Source organism: Procambarus clarkii, chromosome 86 (genome assembly GCF_040958095.1).
Source record: "Procambarus clarkii isolate CNS0578487 chromosome 86, FALCON_Pclarkii_2.0, whole genome shotgun sequence".
Classification (NCBI taxonomy): Eukaryota; Metazoa; Arthropoda; class Malacostraca; order Decapoda; family Cambaridae; genus Procambarus; species Procambarus clarkii.
The window spans coordinates 14,204,245-14,230,258 of record NC_091235.1 but is presented as its reverse complement, the minus strand read 5'-3'; the positions used below and the strand labels follow the sequence as shown (position 1 = coordinate 14,230,258).

The 26,014-nt window shown below is 43.9% G+C and overlaps 1 protein-coding gene across 10 annotated transcripts in view; it reads left to right on the top strand.

The window, feature by feature from the left end:
- The first annotated feature begins 3,755 nt into the window (after positions 1–3,755).
- Positions 3,756–26,014, top strand: part of LOC123769445 (uncharacterized) — a 64,618-nt gene continuing 42,359 nt past the window's right edge. Inside the window, exons 1-9 of one of the 10 annotated variants that reach the window (XM_045760553.2) lie at positions 3,777–3,961; positions 5,451–5,474; positions 7,277–7,349; positions 9,500–9,685; positions 11,136–11,296; positions 15,225–15,339; positions 19,139–19,280; positions 20,195–20,388; positions 23,011–23,123. In XM_045760553.2, coding sequence (XP_045616509.2) covers positions 9,595–9,685; positions 11,136–11,296; positions 15,225–15,339; positions 19,139–19,280; positions 20,195–20,388; positions 23,011–23,123 — 816 coding nt within the window. In that variant the 5' untranslated portion in view covers positions 3,777–3,961; positions 5,451–5,474; positions 7,277–7,349; positions 9,500–9,594. Of the gene's footprint in view, positions 3,962–4,633; positions 4,689–5,450; positions 5,562–7,210; positions 7,350–9,499; positions 9,686–11,135; positions 11,297–15,224; positions 15,340–19,138; positions 19,281–20,194; positions 20,389–23,010; positions 23,124–26,014 lie in introns of those variants that run through there. The other 9 variants (XM_069317123.1, XM_069317125.1, XM_069317121.1 and 6 more) reach the window with 9 other exon arrangements.

Below are 26,014 nucleotides of genomic sequence, written 5' to 3'. Positions count from 1 at the left end.
CTTGCATTTCTTAACCTAGAATGTCACTTGATTTTCTAGATAATACTTAATTAACATACTGCCAGCAAGCACAGACATCGTGTTGGAAACTGATTACTGCAGAGACGGCAATCTGTCTCCTCCACCATCTCCTTCCCCTCCCCCTCTCTCTGTTCTTTAGGTTACTAGCTTCCCTTTATGCGTTTCTGAAGTGCCTTTCCTGACCTGTTGTCAGTCAAGTCAAAGAATGGCCCAAGGCTATTGAAATACTTGTTAGAGCCAAACCATGGGGTTAGATTGCAATATGCTCCAATTGTCATTTATAACCTAGCTCAAGTCAACTTGAATGACCCACTTGGATTTAATAAAATAAATAAATGTTTATTTAGGTAAGGTACATACAACAGATTTCTGCAAAGTGTGTGGATTTCTGCAAATTCAGTTGGTCGTAATTCCTTTAAATAGTCCATTATTTACTCGTAAACTAAACCTCTTTTGACAAGAATATAATCAATGACTAAAGCTTGTACAATATGCCAGGCGCAATTGACCAACTCGGGTCCCCTGATCCAGAATGCGTAATGGTTTCCCTCCCTGAAAGAGTGGCTTGAGACCTTCCTCAAAACCTCGCTAGTCTCCTTCAAAAGTCTCATGCCTGTATCCCTGCCCTTCTGTCATCAGTGCTTAGTTTTGTTCCCCTGCACCAGTCTCTACAGCGTTCCCTGTCTGTAATCTACAGTAGTATTTTTCCTTTTTCTACTGCTACCATCGATCTCTGAAGTTTACGCCTATCATTTATCTTTTAATTGTATATATAAAAGTTCTTACATTCTTATAAAGCCACTGCCATGCGTAGCGTTTCAGGCAGCTCCTTAGTCATAATTTTCCCTGGAATACGACCTGCCAAATCGTGTAAAAACCCGGTACCCTTTACTGCTGGGGTGAAGAGGCTACAGTTAAGGATTGTCGCCTAGTCAATCTTCCCCGGCCAGGATACAAACCCAGGCCAAAGTGCCGGGCGAGTATAACAGTCAACTGGAGCCACATCTTTCTGGAAAGAGGGTCTGGAATCGCTTTACCATCTTGCCAGAGCCATCTTCTGTCACACTTTCTCTGTCTGTGTCTGTCTTTGTCTCTCTTTCTGTCTGTCTGTCTCTTTGTCTTTATCTATATCGATCTTTGTCTGTTTCTCTTTACACTTGGTTAAGGTGTACAAGCGTTCTCGATGGTCTCTCAGTGATTGTTTACTACAATGAGGATGGGCTAAACAGAGACTCCAGGACAAATGCTCACTAATCCAGCCGCCAAACCCTGTTTACCAAACGAAAAAGGTTTACCTGAATTCAGCAGAAGGATACTAACACACTAGTGGCAACGACAGGACAGGAAGCTGGCGGCTTGTCCCAGTCCCCCCTCCAGTGTGCACTCTGTCCTCAATGTATTTAATCTATATGCTCCAGCAGGAAAGTTAAATTATATTGATCTTCCGGCCTGCGCTCAAGTAGAGCCAACCATCATTCTTGGTGACTACAATGCTAGACACAAGGACATTGGTAGCTCTCGCTTCGGTAACGGGAATGGGAATAGACTTAATATTTATGACTCGTATGGGCGCTTCAGTAAGATTTTGCCCCATGTGTTTAACATCATTGTTGAATCTAAGATGAAATCTTAATGGGTTTGTAACTGTGTTAATGTTCCAGTTGTCTGTCGGGCATTTCTCCACAGTGCTGACATTTCCTCTCATCTTCCGGAACCTGTAAAGACCTCTCATTCTAGACCTCTGTGTTGGTTTCAACGTCTCTCATGTCTGGTGCAAATCATCTATTGTAAAAGATTTGTTGTCAGATCACCACCCTAGATTGACTACTCTGTATCGGAAATACCATATGCAGGCGATGAGTCACAATAACGTGGCTGAAGTATGTTGACCAGACCACACACTAGAAATTGAAGGGACGACGACGTTTCGGTCCGTCCTGGACCATTCTCAAGTCGATTGTGATGAGGAGGTAGGGACAGGCAATAAATAGGCAAGAGAGAGCTGAGGAGGAAAGTCAGGTGTAGGGGATAGTAGTAATGAGAACTGCAGCAGGCCTATTGGCCCATACGAGGCAGCTCCTATTATAACCACCGAAGGAGATAGAAATAGGAAAAAGAAGAGGATAGCAAGGGAGCGTAGAAGACAATGAACAGAAAAAGGGAGAAGGGAGAAGAGAGAAAGAAAAGGAAAGAGAAAGAAAGAAAAGGAAAGAGAAAGAAAGAAATGGAAGGGGGAAAGCTTATGTTAAGTCACGTTTGTTAGAAAGATTAGAGCATTTGAGTATATACTGTGAAAGGGAAGAGTCCACAGCAACAAAGCCAGGACTCAAGTTCATGTTGGGTACATTGTTTATAAGAGCCGATTCTACAAGACGGCGTCTGTGTAGAGTAGAGGCAGGAAAGATTATTTTGGAGGAAGACCAATCAATGGGATGATTAGAATCCCTCACATGGCAGAAGAGAGCATTGTTAGCGTCTGCAGACTTAACACTTCTCTTGTGTTCTTTTAAGTCTGTCATTCAGTGTATGGCCAGTTTCGCCAAAGTATTGGAGAGGACAAGATGAACAGGAAATAGAGTAGACACCAGCAGCATTAGAAGCAGGAGGAGCAGTGTGAACTAGATTGCTACGAAGTGTGTTAGTTTGTCGAAAGGCGAGTTTAATGTCAAGAGGACGAAAGGTATTGGTAAAAGTTTTGAGTTCAGATATGAAGGGAAGGCATAGTACAGTGCTACTAGTGTTGGAAGCAGGTTTAGGATGAAAGAAATTTCGTTTAGCTTGAGAGTGGGCACAGTTGATGAAATGCAAAGGATAACCAAGGCGAGAGAATGATTTGTAGATAAAGGCAATACCATGCCTTTGGAAATACCATCCTGCCCGGTGGAACTTTTAAACGCAAACGGCTCGGTGTTCCTCCTGCTCGACGTGAAGACTTTGTTGCTCATGTGTCAGTGGTACAGCACTTATGATCCCTAGACAGTTCAGACATTTAACGACGGTCAAGTACAAAACATTCAGATGTTCGCCGACCCTTACTGAATCTTACTGAAGCGCCCATACGAGTCATAAATATTCAGTTGATTCCCATTCCCGTTACTGAAGCGAGAGCCACCAATGTCCTTGTGTCTAGCATTGTAGTTACCAAGAATGATGGTTGGCTCTGCTTGAGCGCAGGCCAGAAGATCAATATAATTTAACTTTCCTGCTGGAGCATATAGATTAAATACATTGAGGACAGAGTTGCCACATAGATCCTCACTCCATGATATTGTTGACCCGCAGTTTGTTTTTCTGGAAGTTGGAGTAGGGATTGTTTGTTCCAGTAACTCTTGCATTCTAATGTCAGGTATGTAGGTTATGTCACAGGCTGACACAGTAACACTAGCCTGTAGGCCTAACTTTTTTTTTTTTTGAGATATATACATGATTTGTTACATTCTTGTACAGCCCCTAGTACGCGTAGCGTTTCATACACTTGTTTCATTTTGTTTCGGGCAGGTCCCTGGAATACGATCCCCTGTGTATTACTGTGTATACCTAAGACTGTTTCAAAATTTCAATTTCAATTTCAAGACTGTCAATAAAAAATATTATTATTATTATTTATTATTATTATTATTATTTATACTATTATATCAACAGGTTGAGAATTACCACAAATATAGTCTCAAAGTAGAGAAAAAAATGACCATTCATAGAAAATGTAAAAGTTTGAAAAGTGAAAGAGAAGCGATCAGCTGAGTGAGACCGTCAACACAACAGTATCACACGGGGACGCAGGTAGGCCGCAAGTCGTCCTCGCCCTGGCACCAGCAGTGTTCACGGGACTCATGGCTCTTGACCAACAACATAGGATGCGATTTTGACCATTGAGTCTGACGAAAGGCATTCCTCTTCAAGGGCCGGATTGTTCCGACGTCTGCCGCACTTGTCACCTGAGGTCAGAGAACTTGATAGATTTTTATTATTTTCCATTTTGATTTTCGGCTAGAGAGATCGACGGTGTCCAGGGCCGGCTTGGCCGGGAGTTGGTGGGCTTCTGGTTCAGCCTCAGACACTATGTTCAGACCTTCCCAATAATGTCAAAGGCTGTACGTCTCTCAAGCAGTTTAAGAGAAAAACTAAATACTTCCTAATAAACTCCATGTAATCTACCTTACCCCCTAAATGTCAACCCATGTTTTGCTATTTTCAAACAATACTGTTTTTGACCAACTTGTATAATTGCTGATTTCTGCCATGTTACCCCTCCCCCCCCTTTTTTCCCATTTTTAACACAATTTATACTATAATCTTAATTAATATTAATATTAAGTCTAAGTCTTTTAGTAATTAAGTAATAGTAAGAGTAATTTTTAGTAAGAGTAATTTTCAAAGAATTACTCATCATTGCTATCTAAAATAATTAGGAGAGCCAAAATTAAATACTACGAAGATAAATTTACCCACACAAAGGGCAACATTAAGAAAACATGGAACACAATTTCACAAATATTGGGATCAAAGAAGATTTTAAATAACAAACCAATACTCCTGTCAAATACTGATGGTCTGCTTTCAGCCTCTTGACACTGCTTTTGAGTTCAATAGGTTCTTCTCTTCCATTGGGTCATCCCTTGCAAATGATATGCCATCTTCCAGTACTAATATTCAGGACTATCTTACAGGTAACTATCCACAGTCTCTGTACCTAATGCCTACTAATTCCACTGATGTTACTGACATAATCCTTTCCCTTAAAACCAAGTCTAGTGCCCTTGAGAAGATACCAACTCTTTATTTACAAAAAAGCCTCCAGATTTTTAGCTCCTGCCATTGCATTGCTCTACAATAAGTCACTTGAACTCCAAACCTTTCCAGATATTCTAAAAAAAAGCGAGAGTAACCCCTGTCCACAAATGTGATGATCCCACTGATGTTAACAACTTTAGACCTATATCAATTCTGCCAAACTTGTCTAAAATATTTGAAAAACTTATCTACAAGCAGCTTTACTCTTATCTAGCCAAACTCAATATTCTTAGCTCTTGTCAAAATGGCTTCAGACCCCCCAAAAAAGCACTAACGATGCACTTGTTAGTATGATTAACTTGCTACATGCAGCTATTGATAAAAATGAGTTCCCTATTGGGTTATTTGTGGACCTGCGTAAGGCTTTTGAATCTGTCAACCACCAAAACCTTCTTAAATTACAACATTATGGAGTCAGAGGTCACTCCCTGCAGTACCTTCAGTCTTACCTTACTGACAGGCTCCAATATGTTTGTGAATAATTCAATTTCTCCCACCCTACCCATCAACATTGGTGTTCCCCAGGGCAGCATACTTGGCCCTCTCCTCTTTCTCAGCTACATTAATGACCTTCCAAATGCCTCCCAACATCTCAAACCAATTCTATTTGCTGATGACACGACCTTTATTTACTCCAGCACACCCCAGACGTGGACCTGCAGGTGCGTTGCGCAGTTAAAGGGTAAAACACAAGACAAAGTTAGAGAAGATTCAGAGGTATGCCACCAGACTAGTCCCAGAACTGAAAGGTATGACTGTGAGGAAGGGCTAGTGGGAGCTAAACCTCACTTCCACAGAAGACAGAGTAGTAAGGGGAAACATGATTACCACCTACACAATTCTCAGGGGAATTTACAGGGTGACCAAAGACAAACCGTTTAGCATAGGTGGAACATGAACAAAGGGAAACAGGTGGAAACGTAGTTCCCTAATGAGCCACAGAAACATCGGAAAGAATTTTTTCAGTGTCAGAATAGTAACAAATGGAATGCATTAGGCAGTGATGTGGTAGAGGCAGACTCCGTACATAGTTTAAAAGGTAGATTTGATAGAGCCCAATAGGCTCGGGAATCTGTATACCAGCTGATTGGCAGTCAAGATTCAAGATCAAAGAGCTAAAGCTCAACCCCTGCAAGCACAACTAGGCGAGTCCTTGGTCTTTGGCTACCAAGTGTCCAGCAAGCTGGATTCCAAGAGAGGATTCAAGTCTAATGTCTCTACAAGACCAGTTATGTAGTCTGGAGGGGGAGATACCTTTGCCTACACTGCACATACACAAAAATAGCCAGGTTTTGTGCATATTACTTTGTGGCTTGTAATGCCACTACATGACAAGTGTTAACAGTTAGTCTGCAACAAAAGGGAAATACCTGTATTGCAAATGTAGCACAGGCAGAACATGGGAGGATGAAGCCTAAATTCACGAGTTAAATTTGACTACAGTAGCTCTTGAAACGGAAGGTGCAGATACAGTTATCCTTATTAATTGTATTTGTGTTTGAGACACTGAAATCTTAGCCCCTGCAAACACACATTGTAACAGTCCCTATTGTTACCTTGTTACAAAGTTTTTATGATGTTAAATAGTTGTTACAACTTGTTTGAACATTATAATAATGTTGTAGTTTTGTTGTGTGTTTGGCGGGTAGATAGGATTTGACTTCTGTATCTTAAGATTAAGCAAACAAGGCAGCTATGGGCAGCATTCCTCTGCTATTCACGAGCAGACAGTTCCTCAGTGACCCGCGAGCTGAGGCCCGTGGGTCCTCTCTGTGGGCCAGTGGGTCCTCTCTACTGGCCAGCGAGCTGAGGCCGGCAGTTCTGCTCTGCATGCTAGCGAGCTGAGGCCGGTGGTTCTGCTCTGCATGCCAGCAAGAGGAGGCCAGCGGTTCTGCTCTGCATGCCAGTGAGCTGAGGCCGGCGGGTCCTCTCTACTGGCCAGCAAGCGGAGGCTGGTGGGTCTGGTCTGTGTGCCAGTGAGCCGAGGCCGGCGAGTCCTCTCAACTGGCCAGCAAGCGGAGGCCAGCAGGTCTGCTCTGCGTACCAGCGAACTGAGGCTGGTGGGTCTTCTCTGCGGGTCGGCGGGTCCTCTTTGCAGGCCGGCTGGTCCGCTCTATGGGCAGGCGACCCTACAGGTGATGTGACCTAGTATTTGGGAACCATCTTGGTGAGATAGCTTCAGGGAGCCACCCGGACTCGTCCAGAAAGAGGAGTTTCATTACATTCAACCATGGAATTTTTCAATAGCTTGTTTAGTGATGCTTGAGTAATTTTTGTAGTGTGATACTGCATATGATTAGTCCTGTTGTCATTTATATATACATGGTTAATGCCTTAGCCTAGGATATATTTTAATCTTTCTTGGTGGATAATACAGTACCTTTATTTTTCTTAATAGATGGAAGTCTACTCATACATGTGTGGAGAATGTCTTCAGGTGTATGACACCGTTGACACTTTTCAGAAACATGGGTGCCACAATGATGTAGAAAAAGTGTGTGGGCAAGAAGACAAGCCTACAATTTCTTCAGTGGAAGGTGAGTTTTATGTTTAGCAGTACTGTAGTACATTGTGTGTAATTACCTAAGTGTAGTTACAGGATGAGAGCTACGCTCGTGGTGTCCCATCTTCCCAGCACTCATTGTCATATAATGCTTTGAAACTAGTGTGAAGAGTAATATGTTTCCAACTTTAGTCTGTATTCTTAAAGTAGGTTTCACCATTTGAAATGCCATGTACAGTCATGGCATTTCAAATGCAGCTTGAATGTCATTCATAAACAAGCTGTCTGGGTCATCAACTTTAAATGTTGTTTTTTGGTGTGCTATACATAGCCTTATACTGGCTTCTTAGAATTTCACTAATTTCTTTGTTGTCCTCTGTGTACGTACCTTCAGTTGTAATTAAAGGTCCAATACTGGTGGAGGTTTTTGATTTTGATTTTGCATATGTGAAAAAATATTTTGGATTTTTCTTTATCACTTGTATAGCTTTCTGTTCCAATTCCATATCCTCAGCCTCGTATGATCGCTTCAACGTTTGTTCTATTTCTTTGATCTCCCTGTTTAGGTTTATTTTCCTTGCTTGTGATAGTTGTCTGCCTAAGCATTTCCGTTATTTTTTCCCTTTTCCTGTACAGTCGTCTACGTTCTCTTTCTAGAGTGGTCCTCTTTCTGACCCTCCTCACAGGCATGTGCTTCAGGCAGACCTTGTATGCTTCAGCTGTCAGTTGATCTATTCCCTGTGTGGGAATTTTGTCGCTTAAGACCGTTGTCCATTGCATGGTTGCAAGGTCTACATTCATTTTTTCCCAGTTGATCCTCTTATTGTTGAAATTGAGTTGAATATTCCTTCTCGCTTGTTGGGTCTCTTAGACCTACTACCGTTATTTATGCTAGTTCGCACTTCAATGAGCTTATGGTCTGAGTATGTAGTATCAGAGATTGTAATGTCTCTGATTAGATCATCATTGTTTGTGAGTAGCAAGTCTAGTGTGTTTTCGTTCCTAGTTGGATCTGTGATCTGTTGATTGAGCAAGAATTTGTTACAGAATCTCAAAAGTTCTCTGACCTGTGGTTGGTTATTTCCCGGGTCATTCCCTGCTATGATATTTGTGTTTACCATTCGCCATCTTAGACTTGGTAAATTGAAATCTCCAAGGAAGATAATATCTGGTGCTGGGTTCGCTAGATTATCAAGGATGTTCTCTATTTTGTGCATCTGCTCTGTGAGTTCCTCAACTGTTGTATCTGGCAGTTTATGTATTAGAATAATAATTAGGTTTATTTTTTCTACCTTAATTCAAAGTACCTCTACCATCTCATTAGTTGAGTTTAGTAGTTCTGTGCATACAAGGTCCTCTTTAATATACAGACCTACTCCTCCATTTGACCTATTTTCTCTATCACATCTATATAAATTATAATTTGGAATCCAGATTTCACTATCAATGTAATCTTTTGTATGAGTTTAAGTGAATGCCCCAAATATTGAGTTTGACTCTAAAAGGAGGCCATTTATGAACTTAACTTTATTTCTTGACTTTGATTTTATACCTTAAATGTTGGCAAATATGAATGATTGTCCATATTGTGTCACTTCTTGAAGGTTTTGGTAGTTCTCCCTCCTCTCTACCCTGACCCAGGGTGTGGGTGTCCAGTTTTGGAAGTGATACTGGGGAGTGTGGTAGTCTCTGTGTAGTTGGGGGTGTATTATGTGTGGGCTTGATGATGAAACGTAGTCCAGTCTTGGGCACTGGGGGAATTTATTTGGCAGGTTGTCAAGCTTTGGTCTCTTTTGAACCCAGCAGTGGTTTATATTGGTTTGCTGACTTTCCTGGTGAGGTGAAGTGTCATCTGCTTCCTGTGAGGGTGGTCAGTAAGCAGGTGGTTCCTGACTACCTACCCTCATAGAGGCAAGGTAAGGCTCTGGTTCCCAGTGGGCCAAATAACTGAGCTCATGGCTGATGTGATCCAGTAGTTTGGGGCCATCTAAGTGAGATTAGAAATTAGCCTTTCGTTACATTCAAAGTTGGTTTTTCAGACTTTTATGTTGTGCACAAAATAATTGCTTAATGCTCAATGCTCTATTCAGGACCAACACTGGATACTTATTCATAGAGAGGCAAATTTGAAAAGTAGGGGAACCTATAGAGGTAGATAAAATTACTGTACATCAATAATTCCAGGCGAAGATGATCTCAGTGATCATGAAGAAACTCTGGATGAGGAGGAAGACAAGGATAAAGGAGCTCTGAAGAAGAAGAGAAGGAAATATCAAGCAATGGATGATACATATCGTCTCAATCGAACTATGAGGGACAAAGACTTCAAATTAAACCGAAGTCATTTCTACTGCTTCAAGGATACCCTTGGTAAGTGGAAATTAATGCAGTAATTTTAACTACAGTACTTTGCAAAATTAATTGAAATTTAGTAATACATACATTTTTAAATCATTTAAATAATAAGTCCCAGTTTCTTCCTGCTAGTGAAAAACAGATGGTCCTTCAGTGCTAAATTTGTTCGAAATGTAAAAAAAAAAATAATAATAATAATAATAATGTGAATAAAATTAAAAGCTTTTCTGTGGAGAGCCGCTAAGGCTCCCTGGAGCTTATCGGACTAATGTCTGTTATATTAGACCGGGACATTAGCTAAGGAGTTCACACCTACCAGGGACCAGTGCCAGAACCTGGCCCCTTCAGAGAGGTTTCAGGGAGCAATGGCCCTGGAAAACTCCCTTGTGGTTGGGGTTTTCCTTATCTGCCATCGACCGGGGTTAGCACCCAGAAAGAGAGGCATAACAAAACAAACCCCACATGGTAAAAAACTAAAACAAAAAACCGAACAGAGAGGTAGAAACTCCCTACAATCCCAAGGAAACAAGCAAACATCACATTTTACTGCCGCGCCGATCGTCCGTGCAGCCCTCCCCGCCCTGAGAGGGGGAGGGGGGAGCCCTGGACCTACCGCCCCGGCTGCCTAGCATCAGTTCATAAGCTAATGTCAACCGGGATAGACGCTTCTCTGGCCTCAGTTTCCTAGGCGGTGTTTGCCTTGCGTGGCATTCACTGCTGTGTGTTGTGTTGTGCGGTGGCCAGGAGTACCTCATCAGTGCCGGGGCTGCATGCGCTTAGGGGCTTCCTTCCCTAAGCGCCCTGTGAGTACTGCCCCTGCGTAACAGGGTTATCTTCCCTGGGGCATTCAGGAACCATTCCCGTAGAGGTTCTTGCTGCTCGGCATTTGCCTCGCCTTTGGGGCCAGCTGGGGCTTGGGGGCCCTTGTTTGGCCCTGGGAAGGGGCTGGTATTGTGCTGGTTAGGGCGTCAAGGTGTTGCGCGACCTGCCACCTAAATGGCGACCGGTTCCTGTTGCCTCTGGAGACGGTGTACTTTTGCAGGGTTTTTCTTTTGTTTTTATTTTCATTTGCCTGGTGGGGGTCTGCCTAGTGTGGCTATAGTTCCACTGGTAGTGTTTGGTGGCCTTCTGCTGGCCGGTCGATGGCAGACATAGAATGCTTCCAACCACATGGGGGGGGGGTTCTATAGGTCATTGCTCCTCGTTCCTCTTCTGAGGAGGACCAGGTTCTGGCTCATGGTTCCCGGTAGGCCTAGAACTTCATTAACATTGACTGATGCCAAAGTCTAATACAGTATATTCATATCAGCCTGGATAGCTGCGGGAAGCCTCTGGGTTTCGCCCAGAAAATGGCGTTTCATTACATTCAACACTGTTTTTTATAGCCCATATTGGTGTGTGATCAAAATGACTAGATTTGTGGGTAATTTAAGTTGGTTAAACATGAAATGTATATTCTCCGTAGGAGATTGGGATGAACGCTCCACTCGGCTTCTGATTCAACTTATTCACAGTCATCCCAAAACACACTTCTTATTGCCTATTAGGACAGAAAAAAGAATGGGGCACTGGGAACGTATACACAGAGAAATGGAAGCAGCAGGATACACCTTTACTATTCTTCAGGTATGACCAAATACTTTTTTAATTTATTGCTCAGTTTTTCATATTACTAATTTTAGTCTTAATTTTAAGCCTCCGAGTGCTGTCATATGTTGATTTAGAGGCAATACAGTTATCGTCATATGTTGATTTAAATTATCTGATTTTTTTGCACATATGATGCTAATTTGGATGTATGAATGCAATGGAAAATCACAAAAACACAAAAAAATACTGCGACTGCAGTTAGTCACAAAAGTGGCTATGTGAATGTCATAACTGTCATTGTATAAAATTCCTTCATAATTGCATGATATGTATACAAATTTTCTGTGGGGAGCCCCTACGGCTCCCTGGAGCTTATCGGGCTAATGTATGTTATATTAGACCGGGACATTAGCTAAGGAGTTTAGACCTACCAGGGACCAGCGCAAAAACCTGGCCCCTTGAGAGAAGTTTCAGGGAGCATTGGCCCTGGAAAACCTTCCATGTGATTGGGGTTTTCCTTATCTGCCATCGACCGGGGTTTGCACCCAGAAAGGTAGGCATAACAAAACAAACCCCACATGGTAAAAAACTAAAAGACCGAACAAAGAGGTAGAAACTCCCTACAATCCCAAGGAAACAAGCAAACATCACGCTTTACTGCCGAGCCGATCGTCTGTGCAGCCCTCCCCGCCCCGAGAGGGGGAGGGGGGGTAGCCCCGGACCTACCGCGCCGGCTGCCTAGCATCAGTTCGTAAGCTAATGTCAACCAGGATAGACGCTTCTCTGGCCTCAGTTTCCTAGGCGGTGTTTGCCTTGTGTGTCGTTCACTGCCGGGTGTTGTGCGGTGGCCAGGAGTACCTTATCGGTGCTGGGGCTGCATGCGCTTAGGGGTTTTCTTCCCTAAGGGCCCTGTGAGTACTGTAGGGCATTCGGGAACCATTCCCGTAGAGGTTCTTGCTGCTCGGCATTTGCCTCGCCCTTGGGGCCAGCTGGGGCTTCGGGCCCTTGTTTGGCCCTGGGAAGGGACTGGTATTGTGCTGGTTAGGGCGTCAAGGTGGTGCGCGACCTGCCACCTAAGCGACGATCGGTTCCTGTTGCCTCTGGAGACGGTGTACTTTTGCGGGGTTTTTCTTTTTTTATTTTCATTTGCCTGGTGGGGATCTGCCTAGTGTGGCTATAGTTCCACTGGTAGTGTTTGGTGGCCGTCTGCTAGGCCCCCATGATTGTACATGTCGCAGGGGGTTTCAGTGTAGTCCTCTACCCCCTTGTTATTTTTGGGTGTTTAACCAGTTAACAACATCTTGCCCGGGCTTCCCGTAGTTATCCCTACGGGCCCTGGAAACGCCTGTCGGGGCTCGGTGGGCCATTGAATGTGTCTTCCGGGTCCCAATCCGTCTTGTACGGGATTATTGGTTGCTGTGCTCTTGTCTCCGGGTCCCAATCCGTCTTGTACGGGATTGTTGGTTGCTGTGCCCTTGTCTCCGGGTCCCAATCCGTCTTGTACGGGATCGTTGGTTGCTGTGCCCTTGTCTCCAGGTGACAGTCACCACTTTTTACCTCCGTCATGTTGCCTGTTGGGTCACTGACACCTTGACCCGGAGTCTTGCGAGAGAGATTCTCTGCTTGTTCTCCAGTACTCTGCTGATGTTATTACTGTTCAGAGAACAGGCGGCATCAGTGTTGCAAGCTAGGTTAGGTTGCTGCAACATGCTAGGTTGGTTTCCCACTCGGATGCCCCGGGGCTGCCCCGTTTTGGTTAGGTGCTGTTCGCCCCTTTCCCTCCCTGTTCCCGGCTACGGACCGTCTGCGGGTTTCGTGATAAGGGCGGGGTTTAGTTGGGGCCGAAACTTGGGCGGTTTTCGGGGGCTGCCCCGTTCAGGTTGGGGACGGAGGATTTCTAGCCTGTTCCTCCTGCCAAGGCTTCTGGGACTTACCAGCGGCCCTTTTCTTGCTGCCTTTCCCATGGACTCTTCCCTTTCTTTAACCCTTAAATTGCGCATCGCATCATATGATGCTTTGGAGTACTACACAAGATTTAAAGGGCTCGCGGATACACGGGGTTCACCACACCTTCATCAGGGCTCTTGTAAACGAACGCCATTTTTTTTAAATTGTGGGTCAAATTCCCGGGTGTTAGGGGCCTCAGTATTGAGTGAGCTACCAAGCCTGACGCACGCAGCATGAGCTCACAGCACTGCTGTTCAGCTTGTGACCATAGCATCGCCTAAAAATGCCATAATATACTTGTTCATGCTATTATGTAGCGATGATATTATTACAGAAGACCCCTGACTGTGATAAAACTGACCAGGGTTCTGATAATAGCAGGATTGTGGTGATATTTAGCGCTGTGCTCCATGGAGGGAGGAGTAATGCTGTGGGAGGGAGGGTAGTGGCGTTGTCTTCTGACTGTGTGTGGCTACCTTTTATTGACTGCACTCACCATACCAGCTTAGTGGTTCGCTATGGTGAACACAAATGTAGATACTTATATATAACGTGTGTATAGAGGGTATAAACAGAAAGATGAGTAGGTTGGGAGCCGCCATTTTGGTGAGGGCGGTGGCGTCGTCTGCGCGACTTATCATGTTATTTGCTGGTGACCACGATGGTCTTTGGGCACCATACCAGTTTACTTGTACAAGTATGGTGAATAAAGCAGGTAGATATTTATATATAATGTGTGTATATAGAGTAATAACACCACAAACAGTATTGTTGGAGGAGAAATATTAGTGCATCTGGCCTTGAGGGCGGCAGCCACCAGCTGACTGTGTGAGTAATTACTTAAGTGTAATTACCTAAGTGTAGTTACAGGATGAGAGCTACGCTCGTGGTGTCCCGTCTTCCCAGCACTCTTGCCATGGCACTTGCCTGTGGCATGAGGGTGTTCCCGAGTGAAGGTTTCGGTCCTGCATTTGCATCTGTACCTGTGGAAGACCCGGAAGTGCATCTAGTGGATGATATTGTTGCACTGGGGCAAACTTTGGGTCTGGAGTTGGAATGCTGCTGATGGAGTGGAGGAGTTAGTGGAGGAGCACAGTGAGGAACTGACCACTGAGGAACTCCTGGAACTTAAGAAGGAGCTTAATCAAGAGGAGGCACAAGAGCTCTCATCAGGGGAGGAGGAGGTAAGGGAGGATGCTGCCTCTTCAAGTAAGATCAAGGAAGTGTTGGGAATGTTTGAAAAGGTGACTGCATTCTTAGAAAAACATCACCCTGATAAAGCAGTGACAACCCGATGTGTGAACATGTTTAATGACAATTTGCTGTCTCGTTTTAGGGATATCCTAAAACAAAGACAAAAGCAATTGTCAATAGACTCGTTCTTTACAAAAGTAGAGAAAAGAAGAGCCAGTGATAGTGAACCACAACCTGGTCCCAGTGGGGTTAAATTCCCAAGAAGAGAGAGCCTGCCTGACTCAGAGGTGGATTCTCCTTCCACACCATAACCCCTTTCATCCTTCCCACCTCCCCATCGTCTCCCTCAAGCCAGCAACGACTCTTCATAAGGTAAAGTAAAAAAGAAAACAGTACAACAAAACATTTATAATTACATGTGCAGTATTATATTTACATACTAAAATGTCATACAAGTGTGGATGTTTTTGGGAGTGGAACGGATTAAATTTATTTCCTTTATTTTAAATGGGGAAATTTGTTTCTTAAGACGAGTTTTCCACATAACGAGCTCGGTGCCAGAACGGATTAAACTCGTTAATCGAGGTGCCACTGTATTTGAGTAGAGATTTGTGATATATGCCTAGCATAAAAACCAAGAATACAATACTTCCCTCAGTTGGCTCTGATCAGCTCTTACAGTATTTAGTTATTTCAGTGAATTTGATTTAATTTGACTGTTGTGAGTTTGGTTTATTTTAATTCATTCTTTTCTGCTGTGTACAATATATGTACTGTATTAATTTTTGCTTTCATAAGTTCATTAATGTTTTAACCTTTACAGCTTCGCATGAGATGGAGGGAAGTTCTACAGAAATACCGTTGGACAGTAGACTATAATGATCGTCATGAGATTAAGAAGAGGTGCGAATACTTCGATGAGATGAATGAATTCTTTGGTATGTATATGTAATTGCTGTATTTAAGTGTAGTTTCATGATGAGAGTAAATTTAATGGTGTCCTGTATTCTTTGTAGTCTTGTACATGTATAGATTTGAAGCTTTTAATTGTGCTGGCACACAACACCTTTTAATTTAATTTAATTTATCTGCAGCCAGTCAATTTACCACATTGCTGTCAATAGCTTCAATCTTGAGATGCATTACATGTGCGGACAGATTACTTGCTCCATGCTGGCCAGCAGTTTCTGGTGCTGGTTGGCATTTTATTGGATTTGCATTTTCCAGTCCTTATGGTTGCCCTCTTGGGTACTGTGCATCTTTCCTGGTAGCCCTTTGTAATGTGACGTGACTGGTACCTTGTACCCAAGGCAGTGAGGTACTGCACTCCTGTCTGTATTCACCTAGTATTCACCCAGTTGTGCTTGCGGGGGTTGAGCTCGGGCTCTTTGGGCCCCCCCTCTCAGCTGTCAATCAACTGACGCTTTTTTTTTTTTTTTTTTTTTTTTTTTTTTTTTTTTTTTTACACACACACACACACACACACACACACACACACACACACACACACACACACACACACACACACACACACACACACACACACACACACACACACACACACACACACACACACACACACACACACACACACACACACACACACACACACACACACACACACACACACACACACACACACACACACACACACACACACACACACACACACACACACACACACACACACACACACACACACACACACACACACACACACACACACACACACACACACACACACACACACACACACACACACACACACACACACACACACACACACACACACACACACACACACACACACACACACACACACACACACACACACACACACACACACACACACACACACACACACACACACACACACACACACACACACACACACACACACACACACACACACACACACACACACACACACACACACACACACACACACACACACACACACACACACACACACACACACACACACACACACACACACACTCATCTCTCTCTCTCTCTCTCTCACTCACTCACTCACTCACTCACTCACTCACTCACTCACTCACTCACTCACTCACTCACTCACTCACTCACTCACTCACTCACTCACTCACTCACTCACTCACTCACTCACTCACTCACTCACTCACTCACTCACTCACTCACTCACTCACTCACTCACTCACTCACTCACTCACTCACTCACTCACTCACTCACTCACTCACTCACTCACTCACTCACTCACTCACTCACTCACTCACTCACTCACTCACTCACTCACTCACTCACTCACTCACTCACTCACTCACTTACTTACTTTTTACCACTGACTTTCTTGAGACCCATGGCATGTTATATATAATAATCAGTTTTATGTTCAAAAAACAAAAAATCACCAAAATAATGGAATTTCTTATAAGCGTGATCGTCACTAAGTGGGCGACTCTGGTAAATTGAGGCAGGTTGACCCGTCCGACCAGGAACCATGTGCTCGGTCGACCCGAATGCGTATCGACGCATATCGTTAGTCGATGACATTATCGTAAGTTGAGTCGCATTTTCTGATCAAATTTATATTGTAACTCAGAATTATCGTAAGTCGAGCTTTCACTGTATAGCGCAGCCTAAGGGTTAATGTGGTCCGTAAAATTCCCAAAGCTACCCTATTTTATGTAAATCTTCCAAAACCAAAACAACTTCCAGAGCCAAATCCTGCCCAATGGGTAAACCAGAAGGGCAAAGTTCAGACTCCCGCACAGTTGCTCGAACATCCGCCTAGTAACTTGGGCCCCCCCCTCCCCCTCTGAACAGCAGCAGATGGTGGGACTCCAACCAGAGCAAGGCTACAGGATGCAGGGAAAGCGATGCCTACTGAGAATCCCACATCAGGCCCAACCAGGTCCGATCCTGGGATGGAATCAACTGGGACTTCCTCCAGTTCACCAGGAACCCAAACCAAGCAATCTGGGAAAGAACCAGTTCCCTGGCCAGCTGACTAGCAGACCGGCTGGAAGCCCAAACAAGCCATTCGTCAAGGTAGGCCAAGTATTAAAATGTTAACCCCCAGATCTTCTCAAGCCACATCCTGAGCTAAACTCTGCCCCAATTCTGAAACCCTTAGATGCTTCAGAGCCAAATGCAAGAGGAGGGGGGGGGGGGGGAAGGGGAGAATTAGAAATATGAATCAAACCATCTGGGGAGGAAAGTGGAGGTGCAGACAGAACCAAGGTCGAGTTGACCAACACCTCCAGTTCCAAGTCCCTAAAACCTAAATGGGGCAGATCCGGGAAAGCCAACCAGGCACACAACCTAGTGCATAGCAAGACCAAAAACTGACGATGTAAAGCACATGATGCTTGAAACTTCTGGGTTTCCATGGAAGAATGGGTAATCATCAACACATGGGAACACGTCCCACATGACTGTCATAGGTGTCACCGCCCCAACAAGCAGTATGCCGGAGGCAGAAAGAATGAACATACCTGAGTGGCACCGGCGACAAACAACCCTCAAATTCGCACAAACCGAGAGCGAGTTCGGAAGTGGTATCCATGGTATCCTCGAATCTGCTGGTGTTTTTTCCAGGCCTGCAGGGTGAACGAGTCCTACAGGAATCCCAGGCACTGGGGCTACAATGCTGGTAAACCCTGTCTATGCAGGCAACTAGACCACCCAAAGCCTAAGGAAAAGTCAAAAGTCAAGGAGACAGCCAAGGGGCTCTACTGCATCCCAAGGAAAACCACAAAACAACACAAAGTACAACAAAAAGAAAAAACCTTAAAACTAGAACGTGATGAGCGAACAGCCTAGGAGAAACATCGGGGGTGCCCTCCTCTCCCAGGAGGCCTGGTCAAGGACCGGGACGTAGGGAGGTCGAGCCCCGAAATCGTTGCAAGGTAGGTCCTTAAGCATCTGTGAAAGTGCAGGCTGAACAACCGGTGCACTCTACCAGCTGAAAATACCCCCAATCCTCAGGCAAGACAGAAAGCCCAAGACCCCTGGCTTACCTTAAAGGCCAGGACCACTCCAAGGAAGGAGGCCTCTCTAAAGGGAGTATTCCTCAAATGCCCCAGGGAAGAGAACTCTAACCAGGCATGGGCAGTACTCACAGAGTGCACAGGGAAGAAAACCCTGAGCACATGCAGCTTAGGGTAATGTAGTAAAATGCCTCATTATGGTAGAGCCCCAGTAGCTCCCCGAGTTCCTCCTTATTCACCAGGATCTTTGGTATGTTGTTCATCAACTCCAAAACTGACTTGGGAAGCTGGCAGTGGGCAGGAGAGGAACTGCCTGGTGTTGAACAAATCCTGGTGTTGATATCCAGGCACACAAATCCAGTGTGCCTGGTGTTGATACTAACAAATTTTGAGCTAGTTTGAGTGAATTCCTTTTTCTATGTGAATCATCATTTGCAGAGTCATTTGGCTGTTTCTGGATTCTTTCCTGGTGGAGTGGTGAATTGTCACTTGCTCCCTGTGCCTTTGTTGGGGAGGGAGGGGGGAAGGAGGATGCAGGTTGACTCTGGTCCCTGGTAAGCCATACAGAATTTCTATGACTGGTGTGATGTCTTGGTATGGATCAGTCTCAGCAAGATAGCTTGAGGGAGTCACCATTGCATTACCAGAAAGAAGTGTTTCATTTAATTTAATGCTAAGCTTTTGGGTGTATTTCAACCTTGGGCTGAAGGATGCTTTTGAAGCTATAGAGGTAATGCTTCTAAAATAGATTTTCTGTTGCAGGTGACTGGGATAAGGATGCTACACACAGTCTTCTTAAACAAATGCATCGTATTAAATTGGAAAACCAAAAAAATAAGATTATCAGAATTGGATACAGCAGATGGCAGAAAATAACAGAAAATCTGAACAGTGAGGGACACAGGTACTGTCCACATAATATTTTAACTTCTAACTTTTTGAGTTGTAATTTTTAATTGTGGGCATTACATGTGTGTTTGTCTTCATGTTTATTTATTATTACTATTTATGATTACCAACTGTTTCTGAGCCAAAGCCATTGTGAATCTGTTTATCTTGAGATTATCTTGAGATGATTTCAGGGCTTTAGTGTCCCCGCGGCCCGGTCCTCGACCAGGCCTCCACCCCCAGGAAGCAGCCCGTGACAGCTGACTAACACCCAGGTACCTATTTTACTGCTAGGTAACAGGGGCATAGGGTGAAGGAAACTCTGCCCATTGTTTCTCGCCGGCGCCCGGGATCGAACCCGGGACCACAGGATCACAAGTCCAGTGTACTGTCCGCTCGGCCGACCGGCTCCCACAGCACCTCCCAGCTGTTCCGCAAGGATTATATAGTAGCCCTATGTAATGTGGATGTATACACAAATCATATACAGTAGTACCCTTGTTCATGATCGTAATCCGTTCCCAGAGACACATTGTCGTCCAAAAATTCATCAACCGAAATTAATTTTTCCATAAGAAATAATGTAAATTAAATTAATCCGTACCACACCCCCCAAAAATAGTAAAATACATTTTCTACAATATTACATACAGGGGCAATCGTATGTCGAGGTGCCACTGTAGCTTCGAGCAATCTCACCGAGAGTGCTTTTGGGAGCCACCGGGGCTTGTCCAGAAACAGACGTTTCATTACATTTCACATTGGTTTTTGTCGAAAAAAATTTGTAGGGGAAAAATCTGGTTGCTGAATTTAGTTAATTTTAGGAGGATCTGTTACAGGAAAGTTTGGATTTATATGGTGTCACTGTATAAATAACATATGAAAACTACTATTTAGCATTCATAATTTTTCTATCAAATTATATTTCAGATTTAACATAAATATGGTCGAGGGAAGGTGGCGAAATATGGTGACCATGTTTAAGACAATTGTAGACTACAATTTCATACCAAATGTTGAACCACGTTCTATGGCTTACAAAAGAGACCTGGAAGAGCTAGTTAAGTATGTTCCACAGCGCCGGCAGTATTATGAGAAGAAGAAAGGACGCTCGGTAAAAATGGGTGAGATACTTTTAAGACAATTACCTTTGTGCTTTACTACAGGAATACTTGACTATAATGTACTGACAAAAAGTTACAATTGTTTGATAATTTGGTTTCTTGTTAGTATTTCAATTACAGTATCTGGTTCCTATATCTGAAGCCGTCTGAGATGGAAACACACTCATACATAAGAATTGAAAGATGATAAAGGCTGTAGTGTTCTTAGTGTTGGGTTTTCTCACATTAACCACCGTGCTGCGCTGAGTTTATTGTGAAATTCTCCTGGTGCGCATGAAATAGTGTTCCCAAAAAATTCTTTGTTCTTCGTAAAATGATAAATTCCCTTCCCTGAACATGTCTATGTAAAAATAAATACCAAATTCCACTTACTACGTTTTGTTCGTATGCAGCCTTCTTCTTTTCTAGCAAAGAATGAGACAGCTGGCTTCTGGAGGGATCCGTTGGTTGGTTAGGTCAGGGGGTGCATCACATGTTCTGTCCAGTGGGGGCTTTATGCCACTACCTGCGGGTCACTGGTTCTGTGATGGTGGATGCACTTAGGGAGGAGCCGGTCGGCCGAGCGGACAGCACGCTGGACTTGTGATCCTTTGGTCCTGGGTTCAATCCCAGGCGCCGGCGAGAAACTATGGGCAGAGTTTCTTTCACCCTATGCCCCTGTTACCTAGCAGTAAAATAGGTACCTGGGTGTTAGTCAGCTGTCACGGGCTGCTTCCTGGGGGGTGGAGGCCTGGTCGAGGACCGGGCCGCGGGGACGCTAAAGCCCCGAAATCATCTCAAGATAACCTCTCAAGATAGGGTGTATCCGGTTTCCCTAGTTCCCTGTTCTAGGGCTTGTCTCAGGTTGTCCGCAGTGTCATCAAGTCTACACAGCTTGTGGTCACCCTCGTGCTCATGACATTAGGAAGTATACTGCTCTTGCAAAGTTTTTTTGGCAACATGTCTTGGTAGACTTTTGGGCGCGTGGGTTTGGAGGATGAACAGGGTCCTGGCCGCCAGGTATCTAGTGACCATTCCAGTTCCTTCCCGGCCGTATGTGGCTTTGGGGCACCTGTCGCTGCGGTCTCTCCTTTCTTTGTCTTGAGACCTGCAGTGCTGCCGCCTCCTGGGTAAGTCCCTTCTTTTACTTATCATCTTGAGGCTATTTTGAGATGATTTTGGGGCTTATCCCAAGTAAAAAAGGAACAATATCATGAGATCCAGCAGTGTTTCAAGTGCTACGAACTCTCCCACCCCACCAACAAGTGTAAGCACCCCATCCAAAAGTGCAGCCTGTGCACACTGGACCATATGTGAGGCAACAGCCCATTGCTGCTTGCTCTGTGATGGCAATCACTCCACAATTTCCTCCCACTGCCTACGCAGACAGGAAAACATCAAGGCCCAGGTTGAAGCCAAGAGAAAAATCCCTTCTACCTTCGTGACCAGAGCCCCAGGCGCTCAACCCACCACCTCAGCTCCCACCAACCAACCAGAAGACTTTCCAGTCTTACCAAAGTGTGGCCCCTCCCACCAGGCGACCCGGCCTTCACAGTGGGGACCCAAGGCCTGACAGGCTCCTTCGCAGCCCTCTGTATCACGTGCAGGCATTATTCCTGGTCTCATTAGACTAGTGGAGAGACTTGCCGGACCAGACAACCACCGTTTTGTCAGTGAACTGAACACATTATACCTTGCCGATGGCCTGGACCCCATCATAGCCCCTGGCGCAAGTCTCACTGCCTGCACTACCACTCCGGAGACTACCACCAGGATGACCACGAGGTCGATTTCAACACAGACTCCAGAAACACCCATGACCAGGGCAGCATAGAGGTATTTTCATAAACAGAGGTATCTCCAGCTCCCAACACTCATAACATAACCATCTCAGCAGCCGCGCTAACAGACGTGCTGTCTACAAATGCTAACAGCACCACAAAACTCTCCTGAAATAGCTTCTACCACCAGTCCATGACACCTGAGTCTACCTCAGGCTGCGAGAGGAAAGACAAAAATACCAACTACGGACTCCTCAGACGAGGAAATCTTAGTAGGAGCTCCACAGCCGCCACAAATATGACACCTACTCTGTACAAGACCTTATGAAAGCCACCTCGCTAAACTCCAACGACAGCACGGTTCAGCCAAAGTCTCATGGCCAGCCCTCCATGGTCAAAAACCACCTTGAAGACCCCCATCCATCCCCCAGAGCTCTAATATCAGCTATTGATACAGATAATGACTCCAAAGAGCCTCCACTTACAGGCTCACCATAGCCCGTGCTACTTGGAACTTTTTGTTCCGAGTAGCTGAATCAAAAACAAAACTGGCCAACCTTTGAAGGGGCCAGGTTCTGGGTCTGGTCTTCAGTTTGCTGAACTCATCTCCACAGCTGATGTGGTCTAGTAGTTGAGGTCATCTCAGTGAGATAACTTAAGAGAGCCACAAGAGGCTTTCCCAAAAATATTAGCAAAATTTTAGTAACAAAGAAAGGAATTATAAAAAAATAAAAGTTTCATTGAATAGAGACCTTCTGTATTTCATTATGTTTATGCTTTTCATGAGTCATAGTTTGTTTCATAAAGCCTGGCTTATGAATTGATTATGTTTGAAGATATTAAGAGAGATTAAATTTTTCAGAACGATTTCCAACCAATGGTTCAAGATCTCTTCTTCGAGCATATAAAGACTGCATCGGTCGTTTTATTGCTCCTACAGTTGATAACAGAGTAGTGTGGGATGAAATTGCTCAGGTAATATCTTGGTATTTTATGAAATATAATCTAAAGATAGGATGTCATTTGTACTCAATAATAGTGATCTTCTCTTCTGCCTCATTTCTAAATGTAAATAGTCTAGGTTGCTTGGAGTCTTGCCCAGTGACATGTAAAATGTTTATATTTTCTGGGAGTGAAGCCCTCAGTAGCTCTCTGAAGTTAACCCCTAAGCTGCTCTGGGCTATTTGGCCTTCAACACCCACAGGCAAAAACAAAAATAGAAAAATTATTTCGTCTTATAAAAGTGTTCATTTGTGTTCTCTGATCACGGGTAAAATACTAAAAAAAATAGTAGGTGGCATATTTTGGCTGCAATAGGGCGGGGAAGTCTGGAAAAAAAAACCCAGCGTTGAATGTAATGAAATGCCATTTTCTGGGTGAGACCCGGAAGGCTCCCCGGAGCTATCCAGGCTGATATTGCTAATGTCAGACTTTGGCATCAGTCATGTGTATGGAGTTCTTTGGGCCTCCCGGGGACCATGAGCCAGAATCTGGCCCCCTCAGAGAGGCGCGAGGAGCAATGGCCCCGAGAGAGAGAGAGAGAGAGAGAGAGAGAGAGAGAGAGAGAGAGAGAGAGAGATATATATATATATATAGAGAGAGAGAGAGATATATATATATATATATAGAGAGATATATATATATATATATATATATATATATATATATATATATAGAGAGAGAGAGATATATATATATATATAGAGAGAGAGAGAGATATATATATATATATATATAGAGAGAGAGAGAGAGAGAGAGATATATATATATATATATAGAGAGAGAGATATATATATATATATAGAGAGATATATATATATATATATATATATATATATATATAGAGAGAGAGAGAGATATATATATATATATAGAGAGAGAGAGAGATATATATATATATAGAGAGAGAGAGATATATATATATATAGAGAGAGAGAGAGATATATATATATATATATAGAGAGAGAGATATATATATATATAGAGAGAGAGAGAGATATATATATATATAGAGAGAGAGAGAGATATATATATATATAGAGAGAGAGATATATATATATATATATAGAGAGAGAGAGAGATATATACAGGCATACCTCAGAATACGATTTTAATCCGTTCCTGGAGACGCCTCGCCTTCCGAAAACTCGCATTCCGAAGTTAATTTCCCCATAAGAAATAAAGGGAAATGAATTAATCCGTTCCTGACTACCCCAAAAACCCCACATCAAACTAAATTTTTATACCTAATTCATCTAAATAAACCTACAAAAGTATGTTCCAGTTATTACTTACCTTACTGTCGAGTGCTGTAGGCGTATGGAAGATGGTGAGGAGGGGGGAGGAGGAGAGGAGTTAGTGTTTGGAAGGGGAGTCCCCTTCCATAATCACATCAGGCAGTGAGGACCTTTCTGGTGTGCTCTCCCTGGGACGTTTAACCTGAGTGCCACTAGGTCCTGGTTGAGGTTCACTGCTCGATTTCTTCACCAAATATTTGTCCATGAAAGCTTGCTTTTCCCTTCTTCGCAAGCTCTCTCTGTAGTAAGGCATCACAGTGTCATTGAAAAGATTAAGACAACGGCCTACTACAGTTTTGTCTGGGTGAGTGTGTTCAATAGTTGTTTGAATCTCTTCCCACATCTGACACACCTTCTTCATTACTGCAGAAGGGACATTCGCTGGTGCTGTTGCCACCACCTCCTCCTCCACTGCAGAATCATTCGCTGCTGTGTTGGCTTCCTGTTCCTGTTGAAGGGCTAGGAGTTCTTCGGTGGTCAGTTCTTCGTTGTGTTCTTCCACCAACTCCTCCACATCATCACCATCCAATTCCAAGCCCATTTTCTGGCCTAGACTAACAATTTCCTCAACAATAGGCGCATCATTTATAGGCTCAAACCCCTCAAAGTCTAGTTCTCTCACACCTTCAGGCCACAATTTTCTCCAGCCAGAGATCAGGGTTCTTTGAGTCACTTCTTGCCAGGCTTTGTCAACGAGTTTTAAAGCACTAAAAATGTTAAAATGCTCTCTCCAGAACTCTTTGAGGGTGAGGTTTGTGGCTTCAGTCACTTCAAAACATTTCCGGAAAAGTGCCCTTTCATACAGTTTCTTAAAATTCGCTATGATTTTCTGGTCCATAGGCTGAATTAGAGGAGTGGTGTTAGGAGGAAGGAATTTAACTGTGAGGAATTTATTGCATTGAGGCATCAAATCATCTTCCAAGCCTGGAGGATGAGCAGGAGCATTGTCAAGGAGAAGCACGGCTCTGAGTGGCAATTGTTTCTCCTGCAGATATTTTTCTATGGCAGGGCACAGCACTTCATTCACCCACTCCGAAAAAATAAGCCTAGTCACCCATGCTTTTTTATTAGACTTCCACATCACAGACAAACGGGTTTTCTGCACATTATACTGTTTGAAAACCCTTGGATTTTCAGAATGATACACTAGCAAGGGTTTAATTTTTAAATCGCCACTCGCATTTGAACACAGCACAAGCGTAAACCTATCTTTCATAGGCTTGTGTCCAGGCAAGGATTTTTCCTCCTTGGTAATGTATGTCCTCTTAGGCATTCTTTTCCAAAACAGTCCTGTTTCGTCACAATTAAACACTTGTTGCGGTAGGTATCCCTCAGCCTCTGCAAACTCTTTAAATTCGTCAATAAATCGTCCAGCGGCTGGTTTGTCTGAGCTGGCTGCCTCCCCATGCCTTGTAACACTATGGATACCACTTCTCTTTCTAAATTTTTCAAACCAGCCCCTGCTTGCCTTAAACTCTTTCTTTTCTGCATCACTCGTTGCAGGGGTCTTCTTTAGAAGGTCTTCGTGCAACACCCTGGCTTTCTCAGAAATAATGGCCTCCGAAACAC